Source organism: Haliaeetus albicilla, chromosome 1 (assembly GCF_947461875.1).
Source record: "Haliaeetus albicilla chromosome 1, bHalAlb1.1, whole genome shotgun sequence".
NCBI classification, from domain to species: Eukaryota; Metazoa; Chordata; class Aves; order Accipitriformes; family Accipitridae; genus Haliaeetus; species Haliaeetus albicilla.
The window spans coordinates 18814560-18831087 of NC_091483.1; the positions used below are offsets into that span (position 1 = coordinate 18814560).

The 16528-nt window shown below is 40.4% G+C and overlaps 1 protein-coding gene across 6 annotated transcripts in view; it reads right to left on the reverse strand.

Moving 5' to 3' along the window:
• The window catches only part of WDFY3 (WD repeat and FYVE domain containing 3), a 185563-nt gene that overhangs the window by 69736 nt on the left and 99299 nt on the right, over positions 1–16528 (reverse strand). For all 6 annotated transcript variants that reach the window (XM_069780681.1, XM_069780713.1, XM_069780692.1 and 3 more), the window contains 6 exons: positions 11152–11329; positions 8864–9078; positions 7143–7255; positions 4942–5173; positions 2133–2233; positions 823–1041 (listed from right to left, as the gene is read on the reverse strand). In XM_069780681.1, coding sequence (XP_069636782.1) covers positions 823–1041; positions 2133–2233; positions 4942–5173; positions 7143–7255; positions 8864–9078; positions 11152–11329 — 1058 coding nt within the window. The remainder of the gene's footprint in view (positions 1–822; positions 1042–2132; positions 2234–4941; positions 5174–7142; positions 7256–8863; positions 9079–11151; positions 11330–16528) is intronic.

Genomic DNA, 16528 nt, shown 5'->3' on the forward strand with positions numbered 1-16528 from the left:
CGAGGGGCTGCCTGGTGCTTTGTTACTGGCTGGGCTGAAACCATGACAAGAGCTAAGCCTGAAACATATGCAGAAGGCTGTCCTGCTCTTCTCAGCTCCTCCACAGCCACCGTGCATAAACGGTCTGTCAAAACTGACCATTTTTGGAGGCTCTGATGGAGGACAAGACAGGAGATGGCTAAGTCTGAAGCCCCCAACTGCACCGATAGCGCACTCCAGCAAATTCACTGGCCTCACCAACTTCACTTAGATCTTCACTGCACTTCCTGTAATTCCACCTTTGATCACAGATACTGAATGAAGCTACAAACTCTTTCTGAAAACTGATCACAGCATTAAAACAGGAAGCAAATGACTGATTGCCTTCAAATAGCCCTCCAGTGTTGGGACTATTCAGATTGAAAAAGCCTTCACAACCTGTTGGTTTACTATTTCCAAACTTCTTCAAAGCAAAGATAGTTATATTTGCACCTTAAGAGATGATGTCTAAAATGAATAATACAAGATAAATAAAAGGCAAAAACCTTTCAAAAACAATGATGTAATCCCCTCCTTCAAATTTATAATACTTGGGGTTTGCGCAAAAAATTTTCTTTATATGCAGATACTGAATCTTGTTTAGAAATTGTAAGAGCTCCTTAATTTCTACATGAATGTTTATATTTTGCATTTTTCCATTGTCAAAACCCATTTGGAGCTGGTGAAGCTGCAACTAAAAGTTCCATCACACCCAATTCTTCTAGATACTAGGTTCAAAATAAACTTGCTGTAGCATCCCCACAATATTGTCAGGATTAGCTGATGACATGACACAGCTCTTACCATAATTTTGAAGCAATTCTTCTTTAGTTGAAACAATCAGTGACCGGTCTTTTGCTGAGAGGACAATGGCAAGGCATACATAATGCTGCTCCGAGGAGTTTGCACGCCGCACTACAGTAAGAAGTCTCACAGGATGGTTATTAGGAGGTGTACTAAAATGTTCAATACAAAACCAAGTTGAGTAGCTTAAACCAGATGGTGGTGGGAAAAATCTTTCACCTAAAAACAAAAATCAAAGCCCATTATATAGCTGCAGTAGCCAGTACTTAGGCTACCCTACTTGTTCCTGTTCCTTTTTTCCTATCAGCTCAGTTGATACCAGCTGTGCTTTCTCAAACTTTTCCTTCATGGACTTCAATGTTACTACTTTCATTTCTGACTCAAGCTTGGAGGAAAAGTCACATAAAGCTAGCTCAGAGGAGCTTTGTTTCAAAACAAAGCAAAGCAAGAATTGCATACTATTGCCTCCTATTCTAAAACCAAAAATCAACTCTGAAGGTGTGCTTGGTCAGAACAACCCAGTTTCAGTTCCCTAGACAAAAAAAGTGGAAACAGATCAGGCCCTCAAACTGCTAATATCACGATGAGATGCTTCTTCCATAGGTGTGACTCACTGAAGAAGCCTTTGTTGAAGAGCTCTCCACCACATACACCTGACTCCCTTTCATCTCCTGGGGTGCTCCCACAGAACAATGAGCTCACAGACTTCAAGTACTGCCTAACACTAATTCCATCTTACTGCAGTAAACCTTCAACTTAGTTTTTAGACTTAACACCTTTTTTAAATTAAGTGATCATGTTCGATTTGCACCACAGCACATCAAGTTCCTGTAGGGTGAACAGCCCACAGTGGACAAGTATAAGGGAGAGCAAACAAATTAGATGAGATTTTTGTGATGATGTGTGTAACTACACCTGTAACAAATTCAGTCAAGAATTCAGCAGAACAAAGCCACAAGTACAGCTTTACAATTCCTTCTATGTTTACTATAGTCTTCACACTACTACCTCAACTTGTTCTTAATCCATCCAGGTTCATTATTCACACGCTTCTCTTGATTACAACTTAACCTTCTGCTGAAAGCCTTGTATTTTAAAGCAATCACACATTTGTATTTTATATTGCTTTTCATTGACTTGGGGGCAAAAAGCAACAGAAACACAAAAAGGACAGAAAAAGTTCTCAATTATGAGTGTACAATATCCAACACCATACTATCACTTCATGGCTAACAGAGAAATATAAGAAAACTAAACATCAGACACAAAACACTGCTGTTACGGAGTAACAGTCATAGTCAAGTACTTACCAGTTCCAATTCCACTGACAACTGCACCGTCAATAAGTCCTGTTGTAACAGCATTATTTGTAGGTGCATTATGGGGAGCCAAACTTGGCAAGAACAGGCAGCTGTTAAACAGAGGACCAGTAACACACTAGAGTTTATGAAAGTCAATATAACCAGAGTTCAATACAAACAAAATATAGCCTAGGAAAATATACCATAAGCACACCATCACTCTCCTTAACTGTATGTATTCATGAGAAGTAGAAGTGAATTCTCAAGATTTCTCCTTGTGAGGCTAAAGTATCTCCAGTGCAAGGAGCTTTGGCAGCATATATCTTTGGCGCAAAGGTGCAGGGACTTATACCCACATGGCTCCATAGCCTAAGATGCTCCCTTGTGGGCAACCATAACTCACTGCAGCCTTTGAGATGTTCTGGACTCTAAAAGAGACAGATTAGCTAAATATCCAAAGGATCTGGTAATTGCATACTATGTTGTTCTTATTTGAAGTACGTATGCTCTCACAGTAACATCATACTTCACCAAATTAGCTACATTTGGTCCTTGCAAGAGCCACTGATGCTGTGGACACAATGGAAACAGATATAAGGAGTACCTCCCTTAAGTACTAAAAGATTTTAAGAGCCCAGATCATTTCAGTGACCAGCCTAGCCAAAGTGGAGTGAAACCCCACAGGAGTTCAGCTTCCAGTTTGTATAGATTGTCCTACTGGAGGCAAAATGACGGCTTTTCCACTCGCTGAAGAATCATCATTTTATTGACGTTTACACTTCAGCAGGCTACTTTAAGTATACTGTAGCTGAGTTGTCCAACAGAGCTAGGGAGTTACTTTGTTCTCATGTAAGCTATGAAGAGTTAACTTGACCACGCATCTTGAAAGCGACAGCAGTCCACGGTTCTGGTCACTACTATCTTCCTTTTGATTACAGTTCTCATCATATACTTCTTCCTCCCTCTTGAAAATGTTCTTCTCTGGGTGAATCCCCCATTGGTGTTACAAGCATGTTCTCTTTAAGCAGAGAACTTGCAAGGGTCCACCAACTGTTGAATTCATGAAACACCCTGGCACTTTAAAACAGATCAAGAAGTTTTTAGAGTTTTTTTTTTTTTTATTATTGATTATAGCAGCCTTCTTAGGTGACTTGTTGAAATTACATGAAGTCACAGCTGCATTATGTGGCTTACTTCTAGACACGTTACTAGCACCTACAAATCTCCTGGAGCAACCACAGTAACAATTCATTTTGCTAGCCTATTTCAAGTTCTTCTTAGGTCCAAAACATTTTCTTTTCTCTTATGAAGCATGTAGAACAGAACTTTGAGCACCATTTCTTTGCAAATAAAAGTCTGTCCCTGACTACATTGGATATGAAGGCTAGATGCAAGACAGGTGCTGCATCCTTGCTTTGCAAAGCTGAAAAGAGAATGCAGAGCAGCAGAGCTCCCAAATATCCAGGTTGGCTCTACTCTTAGACCAGTTATCCCAAATAAACTGGAACAAGTGCACTAAGATGCAACTGGCTCTGTCAAAGGCCACCTCAGAACAGAAATAGATTTAAGAAACACAGTAGTATAAATATAAGGTCTGGAAAGAAAAAGACAAGATGAATGATTCTGTCAGGTTTTTCTGTTTGTATGAAATTATGGTACAGCTGTGGACAACAGTTCTACCTCTTCTCACGATTCTTTCAAAAAAAAAAGACACCAAAAAAACCCATTGAGGAGCTACTCATCTCATACAAGAATTTGTCAGGCTCCTTTGGGCTTCACAGTCATCATTTTTGGTGGTTCGTGTCACTAAAAACCTTTTAATAAAGCTTCTAGTCAAGGTTTTTAACCAAGCTTCTGGGAAATTCTGAACAATTACTTATCATTTGAGGTACCATTCACAATTGTCCGACTTGCACGTATCTCACAACACTACCCTCTCTGAGTTACTGGCTTTCAGCCTATATGCGAGCCTCCGCCTACAGAGCAGTCTGCAGGCAGTTAGAGAATACCTGTTCCTTATACTATGGGTCTGAATTTTTGTAGCAATTTTGAGGTATTTACCCCTTAGCACAGAACAAAATGAGTGTTTTGAGGTTTTTCTATTCCATCTTTATAACCAAGACGACAAAACGTTTTCCTTAAACAGATGCTGAGAATGGTGTCATGTTTTCATCTTCTGAACAGTCAAGCTAAATCATTTTACATGATCCTCATAAAGTGCCTCACTCAGCAGGTGTTTAATTAGAGAGCAAAAAACAGTAAGTGAAGGTGATACCAGATGCTAAAAGAAAAAAAACGAGTTAAGCATTATATTCAGGTTACAACTCCAGTTAGTAATAATTTTTTCCAGTTATTTGGACTCAGCATAGATGCCTTCTCTGCTCTACTTGTATTTCCAATTTGCCCACTTTTGCACCTCCAAGTTCTTCAGCAATTTTAAGTGGGTTTCAGAGCATTGGAGCCATCCAAATGTCACATGTAAATCCTAGCAACTAATGAGTTTCTGCAAGGGTAAGTTGGCATTCCTTTGTTTTAAAAAGCACATGAAATCCAGAACTGAGAAGGTAACTATCAACGTTTAGATACAAACCTACTTCTACTTTCACACACGGCAAGCAAGCATTTGGTTTCAAGGCATTAATGAATGACAGAGTGGAAATTTATGTGGCTTGAAGTATTCGTTTTGTTTCTTTAAAGAATTCATTTGTTTCTGGTTTGCAAACAGTCCATTAAAAGTCCCAACTGTTTCTCTGAAAGAATAAAGTAAGAAAACATTGCACTGTGCCCCCTGTTATTTGAGAGCACTGTAGGACCTTACCCAAACCCTTCAAGAGACGTGTCAAACTCAATGAACGCCGGCGTAACTGATGATCCGTGAAGCCTGATATCATGTGGGGTTGTCATGGAGACCAAACATTTCACTCTTGTCAGGGGTACTGTGCTCCCTTCTGCTGGCTTGAGTAGGCTCTTGCTTATCCGATAGTGGCTGTCTTCATGCAAACCAAAGACGCTGTCAGAACCCAGACCTTCCATTGAGGTAACCATGCTATCTACAGTAGAAGCCAAGAAACAACACAACATTGCAAACAGGAAGCATTTTCAGACTATTTATTTGGACTTTTCAAGTAATGCTTCCAATGCAATAGCTGAATTGTCAATCATCGTTGACCAGTTCAGCCTCTCAGTTAGAAGATGATGAGTCGGGAAGCATTGCTCTCACTATAAAAAACATTCAACTGAGGCAGAGACATGAGTATCTTGAGCAAGGTATTACAGAAAGTCTATGGTAATGCCAAAAAACTGAGCCAAGAGGCCATACCATTACCTAACATCAGGAAAGTGTCCCTTTCGCAGAGGCTCCCTTTCAGGTACGTTCCTGCTACCTGACTTAACAGGCAGGAACAACTCTGCTTCCTGTTTTTCAGATGCAGTTAACTCTGAGCCAAAAGTCTCAGAGCTCTCAATAAGCAGAAAGACTCAGTAAGCTTAGCTTAGGAAATTTAATATAACTTGTATTCAGAAGCTAGCTTTGCCTTCTCTTTCCTAGGTTAAAAACTTTTCAGAGTCACATTTTCACAATTTTCATTGTTTACCTTCCCCTGTGATAATACCCTATTAAAAATAAATAAATAAAGAAAGCACTGGCCTAGAGAGAAGTTGAATCTCTCCTTCTCTCTTCTTTTTAAATGTACTGAACCTGATGACGTAACATGAGCTCAGTTATTTTGTTTATTTATTTCATTTTTTAATGCTTGTAATTCAGTACCATCCAGGATGCTTTCTAGTTCCTTTTAAATAATTCAAACATTTCAACTAAGGTATTTTTAGCTATGTGTTACAACTGGCCATACAATGACTGAGTTGACACATAGAAATAAGTATCACGTGCTTTGGAAACTTATCAATAATTTCTTTGTATTACCATTTACTGAGACTCTCCTATACTACACGAACAGCTATTCCCAAGCTCTGCAACTCATGGCTAATACAGGAAAGAGTGCATCTGCAAGAGAAGTTTGGATCAGCTGGAGGAATCCATCAGTTACAGATATTCAGTGCAGTTTATCAGATTGATTCATTCAATGGCTGGAAAACAGATGTAACTTTCCAGTGTGAAAAATCAGAGCTGATGTGTAATTGCTGATAGAATATGAAGCACTCTGTCAGACGGATGAACTTCCATGACAGGGTACCACTCAAAGGTATAATGAAAATTTCCACTGCACACATGTATGTGTGTCTGTCTATAATCTGGGGATATCTAGTGAATATTCTATCAAAATATATTGTGAATAATACCTTCCCACAGTGTTAATTCCAGGACTAAAATTGAAACTGAGTTATCATCGTGTTCCCTCAGGCCCTTTTTTTTTTTTTTATTTTAAAGCAGATTTAAGAATTCAGAGTGGGTGTTCCAACTCCAAATTCTACCTCTTTCTAAGATAAACAATTATTAGATTGACATTCTGCCAGATTATGTATATTATGCTTTTTTTTTCCTTTTTAATTCTTTCTATTTCTTTCTCATTACTAGTGATGCTAATGATGAGCCAGGTTCTTGAGTCTAGCTGAAATAAATGGAATTATGCTTAAGTGTAGGAATTTCAGTTATCTTATCTGACACCTTACTGAACCCATGAGAGACACTACACAGACTTAATGACATGATGTGCACATGAAAGTATCTGAGAAAAATATTTTTCCTTTTACTGTTAAATAACTACAAACTCATGATCTTCTGAAGACTTAAAAGCAAACTACTGTCATATTTAGTAGTTACTGTTCCTAAAATAAAAAAATTACAATTACCTCACTGGATATATATTAAATACAAGTACTACATTCCTTCTGCTTTTAGAACTTTTTCCAATCAAACTGTTCTGATGATTTCACATTCATTCAAAGCCAGGGCGGAGTTAGGTTTTTATGGATGCTTATCTACAAATTTTACAGAAGTATGCAATTGGGGGATGTCAGTGAAGCATTCTTTATGCAACTTTCTCGCACTTCAGCACCTACTTCTCATTTCCGGTTCAAAACTCAGTGAGCTGGGTTTGTGCACTCGGTACTGTTTCAACAGCTTTTTGTCCCAAGCTCCACAATTCAAAGGATTTCCCAAGCGTAAAAATTCCCTAAGAAAGAGAATAAAAAAATTTACAAATCATTTTGTCTATTTATTTGCCTAGAATGGCACCAAATCTAATACCGTTTTTAAAAAAGACAGTAATTGTAATAAACATAACTTTTAACTAAGAAAATAAACTAATTACAAGAAACACATCTGATCCATTCGAAACTATTTAAGTTTTGAACACTGCTCTCAAAGGTTAGCATTATTTTAACTAATCAAACAATTTTGATAAAGCTCCCAATTCCCTTCTCTTCATTCCAGAGACTTGGCAGGAGGCTGCTGCATCCTGTAGGAGAAAATCAGGATGCTCACTGATGCACATTCAGCAAGCTGAACTCATCTGGAAAGGCAAACCACAGGCTGAAGTGAGTAACTGACCTCAGCTTTGTTTTACCCATGTGTCCTATTTGGCTGGGGGATGGTTCCACAGGTATCAACATCTGTATCTATAGATAACTATAATATCTGTATCTACAGGTACCTAGGCTATCAGTGTCTATGCTTAAGTTCCTGCGATGGAACTACCAACAAGCGTGCTCCTTGCAGAATCATTTCTGACACGGCTACATGCCACCGAAGTGAACCGAGCAGCTCTTGTGGCTGCATGTCATACTCAGTTGTATGACGGAAGACTAGACCATCTAGTCCAAACCTCTCTGTTGTGGGCTGGGACATCTTTCACTGTATTAGGTTGCTCAAAGCCCCACCCAACCTGACCTTGAACACTTCCAATGATGGGGCATCTACAGCTTCTCTGGGCAACCTCTTCCAGTGTCTCAACACACTCATTGTAAAAAATGTCTTCCTTATGCCCAATCTAAATCCACCCTCTTTCAGTTTAAAACCCTTACCCCTGGTCCTGTCACTACAGGCCCTGGTAAAAGTCTCTCTCCGTCATTCTTATAAGCCCCCTTTTTATATGTGAAGGATGCAAGAAGGTCTCCCCAGAATCTAGCAAGCAATCCAAACTATCATACAACTGTGTGGGTATTGAACAAATGGTTCAAAATATACTCATAAACTTTTCAAGCTTGCTTTTCTAGTACTAGCATAGATGTACAAACCTATTTGCATTAATACACAGAAAGAGCAACTTTTTAAAGTGATGAATCCCCAGATTTTTCCAGACACCTCTCATATCACATTCCTGCATTTCCTTCACACAAACTAAAGCGCTAAATAAAACTGCTGGCCCAAATCTTTTCCAATCTGAGGTGTTCAACATTGCACAATGTCAAGGAATCCATCCTCATGCTTCCTCTTCCTGAGGACCTAGTCAGGAATGGCATTTTTGATAGCCTCTCAAGATTTGCAGGAAGAAAGCAAGCATTTAACTTCAGCACAATCTCTGTGAAAAACATCAAACAGATTTCCCCGCTCCATACTTCTCCCTCCTCCCCTGTCCTCCAGTTCCCAGCGTCTCCAGGGTTACACACTGATTAACAGAAGCAAGACAGTCTATCTGATAAGAAATAAAATGGGATCCCATGAGATCACTACCACACAAGGTCACTTATGCTCTCTACCAATCCGAGCCATTTACAGCCAGCCAGCAACAGTGCAGGCAGCAGGCCTCAGCTCAACTGGACTTCAGTGCTATCTTTCTGACCTCAACACCATTGGCTGCAGCGCCTGTGAGGCCAGCCTTTCAAACATCCTTTGGAGTGGCGGATGCAGCGAGTGGTCCTCATCAGCCAGAGCAGCGCTGCATCTTTGTAGAAGCCGTGCATGGAGCCCAGCTTCGCACATGACTTGCTGGTTTCTCTCTGTGTGTACTAGAGATTGCAGGATATTGGCCACTGCCAGCTGAAGATCCAGCGCATGCTGAAAAAAAGAAGAGCACACAACTTGAGAAGACACAAACTGAGAAGGCAAGTAAAAGAAAGCCCTTCTGCGTAACAACGAAGAGGAAACTACCATTAGCAATAAATACACAAAACGTCCTATACTTAAATATGTGCATGCGTGTGTGTGAAGAGACACTTTCACCTCTTTATGAAAAAGGGTAACAAGTTATAGGAAGGATTACTACAACCACTGTAAAGAAAAACAATTCAGGTAGGAATGGTTAAACTAACCTGTCCTTTTCACCAGCAGAAGTGAGTCAGTTTAGAAGTTCTATGTGCTTAGCGTGTACTAAGAACTTTTATCTTTGACTGCTAAGCTATTCCTATTAACTTAACACAGAATCACAGAATCATTTTAGGTTGGAAAAGACCCTTAAGAGCGAGTCCAACCATTAACCTAACACTGCCAAGTCCACCACTAAACCATGTCCCAGGTCCTTTTCCGCCAGGCAGCTTTCCAGCCACTCTTCCCCAAGCCTGTAGTGTCGCATGGGATTGTTGTGACCCAAGTACGCGACCTGGCACTTAGCCTTGTTGGACCTCATGCAATTGGCCTCGGCCCATCGATCCAGCCTGTCCAGATCCCTCTGCAGAGCCTTCTTACTCTCAAGCAGATCAACCCTCCCTCCCAGCTAGGTGTCATCTGCAAACTTGCTGAGGGTGCCCTTGATCCCCTCGTCCAGATCATTGATAAAGATATTAAACAGATCTGGCCCCAGTACTGAGCCCTGGGGAACACCACTTGTGACTGGCCACCAACTGGATTTAACTCCAGTCACCACAACTCTGGGCTTGTCCAGCCAGCCAGTTTTTTTTTACCCAGTGAAAAGCACATGTGTCCAAGCCATGAGCAGCCAGTTTCTCCAGGAGAATGCTGTGGGAAACGGTGTCAAAGGCTTTACTAAAGTGCAGGTAGACAACACCCACAGCCTTTCCCTCATCAACTCAGTGGGTCACATTATCACAGAAGATCAGCAGGACCTGCCCTTCACAAACCCCTGCTGACTGGGCCTCATCACCTGGTTGTCCTGTTTGTGCCATGTGATGGCACTCAGGATGATCTGCTCCATAACCTTTCCCAGCACCGAGGTAAGACTGACAGGCCTGTAGTTCCCCAGATCCTCCTTCCAGCCCTTCTTGTAGATGGGCATCACATTTGCTAACCTCCAGTCAACTGGGACCTCCTTGGTTAGCCAGGACTGCTGATGGAAAGTGGCTTGGTAAGCAGTTCCACCAGCATCCTCAGTACCCTTGGGTGGACCCATAGACTTGTGTGTGTCTAAATCGTGTAGCAGGTCACTAACCATTTCCCCTTGGATTACGGGGGCTTCATTCGGCTCCCCATCATCATCATAATCTCTACAATATTTAAGATATATGCAACATAACTGCCAAATTAATGCCCTGAAGACAGAAAGTTGCCATACTTATCACTGGTAGAGGACAAGGAGGAGGAATCAAGTCTAGCAATTCTTGTAAGCTTTTGGAACTTTTTTAAAAAAAAAAACCAAACAAACAAAGCAATGTTCTTCAGGGAAGACATCTCAAACAAAATATACCTAAGCAACTTCAAAAAATGCCCAGCAAATCCTTTATATAGAAACCTCCAGTAGAGGTTTTGGTTTGGGGATTCTATAAAGCAGGCAGTACAATTTTGGAACTAGAACATATTCCAGCTATTTCAAACAGCACATATACATCGAGCTATAATGTACAATCCCACATCCTCCTCGTACTACGTGTTAACACCTGATACATCAGGGAAAACATGAATTAATCACAGTGCTTGCAAATTTATCTGATGGCCACTTCAGACATTTCTTTAAAATTACATTGTTGCCAAGTGCTTGAAAGAGACAAAACAAAGCCTGTGAAATAAAGCAATTTCTATCAGACCTCTATGTCACCAGTTATTCAACTCAATTAGTCTGTGAAATGTGTTAGTTTTGCAGCACAAAATGAGAGGACATCATTGGTTTTCCCTATTTCCCGGAGCCATCCTTTTTCCCAGTCACTCTCAAAGCTTAAGACAGCAGAATTTTTTTGCTACCTCTGGGTGTGTAGCTGATCCAACAGAAGCCAGAAGATCCAGCATCGCGAGCATAGCACCAGGGTGGATAATGACTGCATCAGAGCTTTGTACAGGTGTGGGTCCTGTTTGGAGTTTCACATCAGCTATGTTTTTCTGAGGGCAAACAGGAGGTGTTGAAACAGAATGATATGCATGCCTGCAGGACAGAAAACATCCCATGGTTACAACACCCATCTATTATGAGCTTTGCATTTTTCAAGCAGCTGTAAAGTTGAACTGGCCTATAGATGTTATTCCCCTCTCCTTTCTCTTCCCTCAGTTAGACAGACCAAGTGCTTTCCTCTTCTCAAACCTGTTGGACATGTTTGCCCAAAGACAACTTGGAAGGGTTTTAATTTCTCGACTATACTAGAACTCAGAAATCTTTTCCCCAGGTGCTATGCAGTTTGAAGAACTTAAATGTTGCCTTCATTGCCTCCCTCTTTTCATTCTAGTTGTGGTGGCAGCACACAGCACCAGCAGCATGCAAGCTAGCACTGCTCCTGTTCTGGGGGGTGAATTCAGCTTTGAATACGTTTCTCCCCATTTGCTTTTCATTAATAGCTGATTATTAAAATGCTCTATCATGAAATTCTCGGCAATCCCTAATTAGCCTACAAGAACAGAAAGTTGGTCTTGGTCTCGGTGTACGCTCATGCCAGCAGTCTGTATGCTCTCAGTCTTTCCATGACTGCTACGGAAATTTAGTTTTACATTAAGCTGCTTTAGTCTGATCCAGGGAAAAGAGGCCTAGACACACTGACTTAGGAGCAACCACTTGCGCTGAGAGCTGTAGATGCGTTTCTTGTTGAAACTCTCAGAGGTATCAGCTTGATGCTATTCTTTCAGTGCAAGATTCAACACACAAACAGCAGGGAAGTGGTGTCCAGGGAAGTGGTGGTGTCCCCACCCCTGGAGGTGTTCAAAAAAACACGTAGACAAGGCACTTCAGGACATGGTTTAGTGGGCATGGTGGTGTTGGGTTGACAGTTGATGATCTTAAAGGTCTTTTCCAACCTAAACAATTCTATGATTCTATGAGCAGCTTACTGAACATAGACTTTCAAGATAGTACTTTAGAAGCAAAAGATAGCTCGAAAGGCTCATGCTCACCACAAACAAACAAAACAAAACAACAACAACAACAAAAACCCACCCCCCCCCGAAAACCACCCATAATTCTCACAGTATTTATCATACATGCTTATTTGTAAGAAGAAAGAAAAAACTCTATGCAGTAATTTTTCTTGAAGACTAAATAATGCCTGCCGTTTTACCAGAAGTGAGTCCAGCTAAAAACAAGTCTCTTCCTATCAAATCAGTTGTAAGAGGCATTTCCTCTCTTGTTCTCAGTGACAGAGATTTACCTAACCCCTAACTCTAACAGAAATAACACTTAGACTCGCTGTGCTTCACCCACTGGGCACTTCCAACAATGAAATCTTTTCTCTTGGGAGAAACAGGACATAGATGGGAGATGAGGAAGGCTCCAAGTACAATTCTGTCCTAAACATTCTGAAGGTTCCATCTCAAACACACACACAACCCCCAGCAAGAAATGTCATTTGTGTGGGAAGGCTGAGGCAATGGATTATTTAGCCTAAGACAGGACACTAGGAAGTACAGAACAATCTTCTTGCGCTGGCAGGAAAATGGGCTGGATAAATAATGTTCCAACAAAAGTTCCTATTGAAAATGCTCATGGCAGATCAGCAACACCTTGGCATCTGAACAATCCAAGAGCACTTTTTAAAAGAGGGTTTTTGAAGAAAGATGAAATTACTGATGCTTTACTCATTCAGCTAATACAGCAAACATGAAATAGTGTGGCGATTCTATTGTAATCAACCACTAAAAAAAAAAATCTGCCCATGTTTTACAAACTCTAGCCATCAATTTCCTAAACTTCTCTAGCAGACTCACCATTTGAAACATCTGGCAGGTAGAGAAATCTTCATTAATTCCAGTTAATTTTAAGGAGACAAGAACAGCAGAACAACTGGTAATACCGTCATAGAGAGATGTTATCTCAACCCTTTTTCCCTGTCTTAATGCAGAGATTGAAACATGGGCAATTGTTTCTCATGGATCCTAACAGCACTGTTCTTCACCTGAAGAAGAAAACTGCTACCTCTTTCCAATGTCACCTTGAGCGTCTCAATGCAAGTTCTACAGGATACTGTTTAAAAACTAAATATCTATTTGAATTTAAGAATGCTTTTCAGTCTAGTGAAATTCCACTCCCCAAGACATTCCTGAAGATCAAGCTTCTGTCCACTTTTAAGCACAAATTTTACTTCTAAGCATCCTGATCTGCACTATCTCATTCACCTCATTAGGTAAACTGTGACATTATAACATGTTAGTACAGGGAGAGCCTAACAAAAACCCCAGCCATTGCTCAGTATGATCCACGAGCAAGCATGTGATCCTGGCCTCAAAAGGCCTGGACTTCCACATTACATACAAACTGAAAAGGGGATACAGTCAAGACTAGGCAATTTGCTTTTCTGTCAGCAATTTAAGTAAAAGTTACGCCCCTAAAGCATATGTTATTGAAAGTTTTTCACATAATTTTAAAAATACCTTCCATGTTTAGTTTTTCCATATAAGGAGTACTTGTATCAAAACAAACAAACAAAAAAGAACAGTTCAAGAAGAGTTCTCTAGGAAAGGAAAAAACCCAGATTCTACAAAATCCTGCCAAAGTATTCAGCGAATGTTACAGGTCTGTCGGTCAGTGCAGAACGTGCAATAAATTAATTTAGCCATCCTTATACATTCTTTATATGATCCCTTTAAGGGAGAAGAAAGGAGGAAGTGGACAACGGAAAAAGGCAGTGTACTGAAGACAACACATAGATCTGTCTAATTTAACAAAAAATAAAACTGAAGACAATTCCAAACTGAAATTTTATAATTAAGTACAACTCTTGATGAGAATTATAACACCATTTTCGTCTGGAAAGAAATAAGTATTGTAGATAAACCCTCCGCATATCATTCCCCAAGAGTGACCACCATCCAAATTTTGTAAAATAAATGGCTAACAGTATTTTAAAGCTACATTCTACTCTGTACTTCACCCTGTCAGGCCCAAAGCATCCTCTCAAAAAAAAAACCCAACAAAAAAACCAAACCAAAAACCACCCTGTCAAGGCAAGTTTTTCCTGCCAAAATTTACAGCAATCAAACAGCTGGCAAAGCTGTAGTTCTTGATTCAAATTATACAGGAGGGTTGGAAGAACAATGTATTCCAGGTCACAGGGAGGACACCTATGTACCGCCATCCCAATGCATGGGCTGGAGGACTCCTACCTACGCTCGTTTACATAAAGGATAACACTTGGAGGGCACCACTCCTCAGGGAAATACAGCTTTGAGAAGTGGCAGGCATGTCTGAGAGAGAATATTAGCATATCTATGTATCCAGAACTGTTCTAGACTGTGTGCATCAAAACCAGAACTGTACTATTTTTTTTTATAAGAATTATTTGTGTGCACAGTGTCTGCTTGCTCTTTTAGCCAAACAACACAGGGCTCTCCCTCAGGCATCTGTCTTGAGAGTCAAAAGGCAGAAAACCAGGCCACAGCAACAAGGGAGATCCCCAGGAAGCAACGTAAAGGAGACAGAAAACAATAAGAGAAGAGCAAACACTTCTCTCAGAAGAGTCAACTTTGACAGAATCTGACCGTATCTGACATTTAAAAAGAGAAAAAAAGAAAATCAAATAATATTGGACTACAAAACCCAAGTTGCTTATTTTTGAAAGTCGGAAGATCCCAGCTACTGGCACTGAATTCACTAGGAATGACAAACACAATGCTGAACAACCACAACCGTGAGAAAGCAGACAGCTGCTCAAACAGACTTTTTGAAAAGCCTAGCCCTGTCTATTTTTTTACTGGAAAACCAGCTTTTACAGAAAGGATCTGAAAAGTGACACAGGCCAGCATGATCATTCTTTCTGTCCACTTTTGCTTTGAGTCTTATACAACTGGTTATCACCCAAAGGCCTTTTCTAGTTGTGAAGATCCATGTCAAACACACTCCTTTACCTTCAGCAAGTAGCCACGTTACTGTACTGGTGCTTACCTGAATTGCCCAAAGCATCCCACAGGGATACTGACTTTTTAAACTATCCAATCTTTATCTCACCTTATACCATACGGTTTTCAAATAACTGCTTGCATTTTCAGTACTATAGAAAACAAACAAAGGAAGTCTAACATATATATTCATAATACGTCTATTTACATTTTAATTACCAGGCTGCATCAGCTACCCATCTGGCACTTTTTTATTCATCACACCCTGGAATCAGCTCCTGTTCGGCAGGCATTGCGTGTGTTCTGTTGCAAGCCTTTGCATACCTGTGCATTTGAGTAATTCAGTGAACTTGAGCAGCCATGCCAGTTACACCTGGGAGAACAGCAAAATGTAGTAAAGGAAAGGGCAATGTATAATGCTAGAGGTTAATACCGGGGCTGAAGCTGTAAAAAGCCTCCACAGGAAATGCTGTTTTCTTTCAAGTTTCTTCAGAGTAAATGAGAGGGAAAGGAGTTTGGCAGCTAAGGTTTTTCTCTGTGAACCGCAACTGCTATGTTTGTTCCTAAATGCCTCAGTGTTCTTAGAAAAGAAATGACAGTCTAAGAGGCTCTGAATTATTGGGAAAGTGGCCTTGTCCAAGCCAGTCCCTGCAGAATATCCAGGTATGACTCACATAACGTCACTCAGCAAGACAGAAAAAGGCTTCTCTTTACTAGCCTGCTTGAGTACAAACATTTCCTTTCAAAGCAGTTTCCAAAAGCAGCCTTGGTTGCTTCCTTTTGCAAATATTTTACATTCCAAACATGAACCTTGTGAACTTTAAGCCGTACACCAAGCAAGAATGACCATGTTTTCCACACATGGCACCTGCAGCTTAGATAACACACAGTCTTTCAAATGTCTTATTAGCCTTCAAAAGCAAATCTCTGCCTAATCTGCATCTTCAGATAATAAATGGCTGCCCCTTTCCCTGGGGCTCCAGGAAAACTCTCCTTTTCATGACTTGCACAGGTCTGTAAGTGACACTGTTGTTGAATCAGTAAGCTTTTTCTTTTTTTTTTAAAGAAAAAATAATCTACCAGACACTAGTAGCTTGGGAGGGGAAGTGGGTGCAAGGATTTCTGAATTGTGCCATTTGTGCTTTCTTTCCAAACCTTTTAGTTTAGCATGCCTCTAAATCTTTTGGTAGTTAAGTACTGACAGGTTCATTCTTTATTTTTTATTCTGTGTAATTAGTAACAAATGAGCACCTTTACAAGCTATCCACCTTCCTACTGAAAGTACCTTTTCTTGAAAAATCAGTCA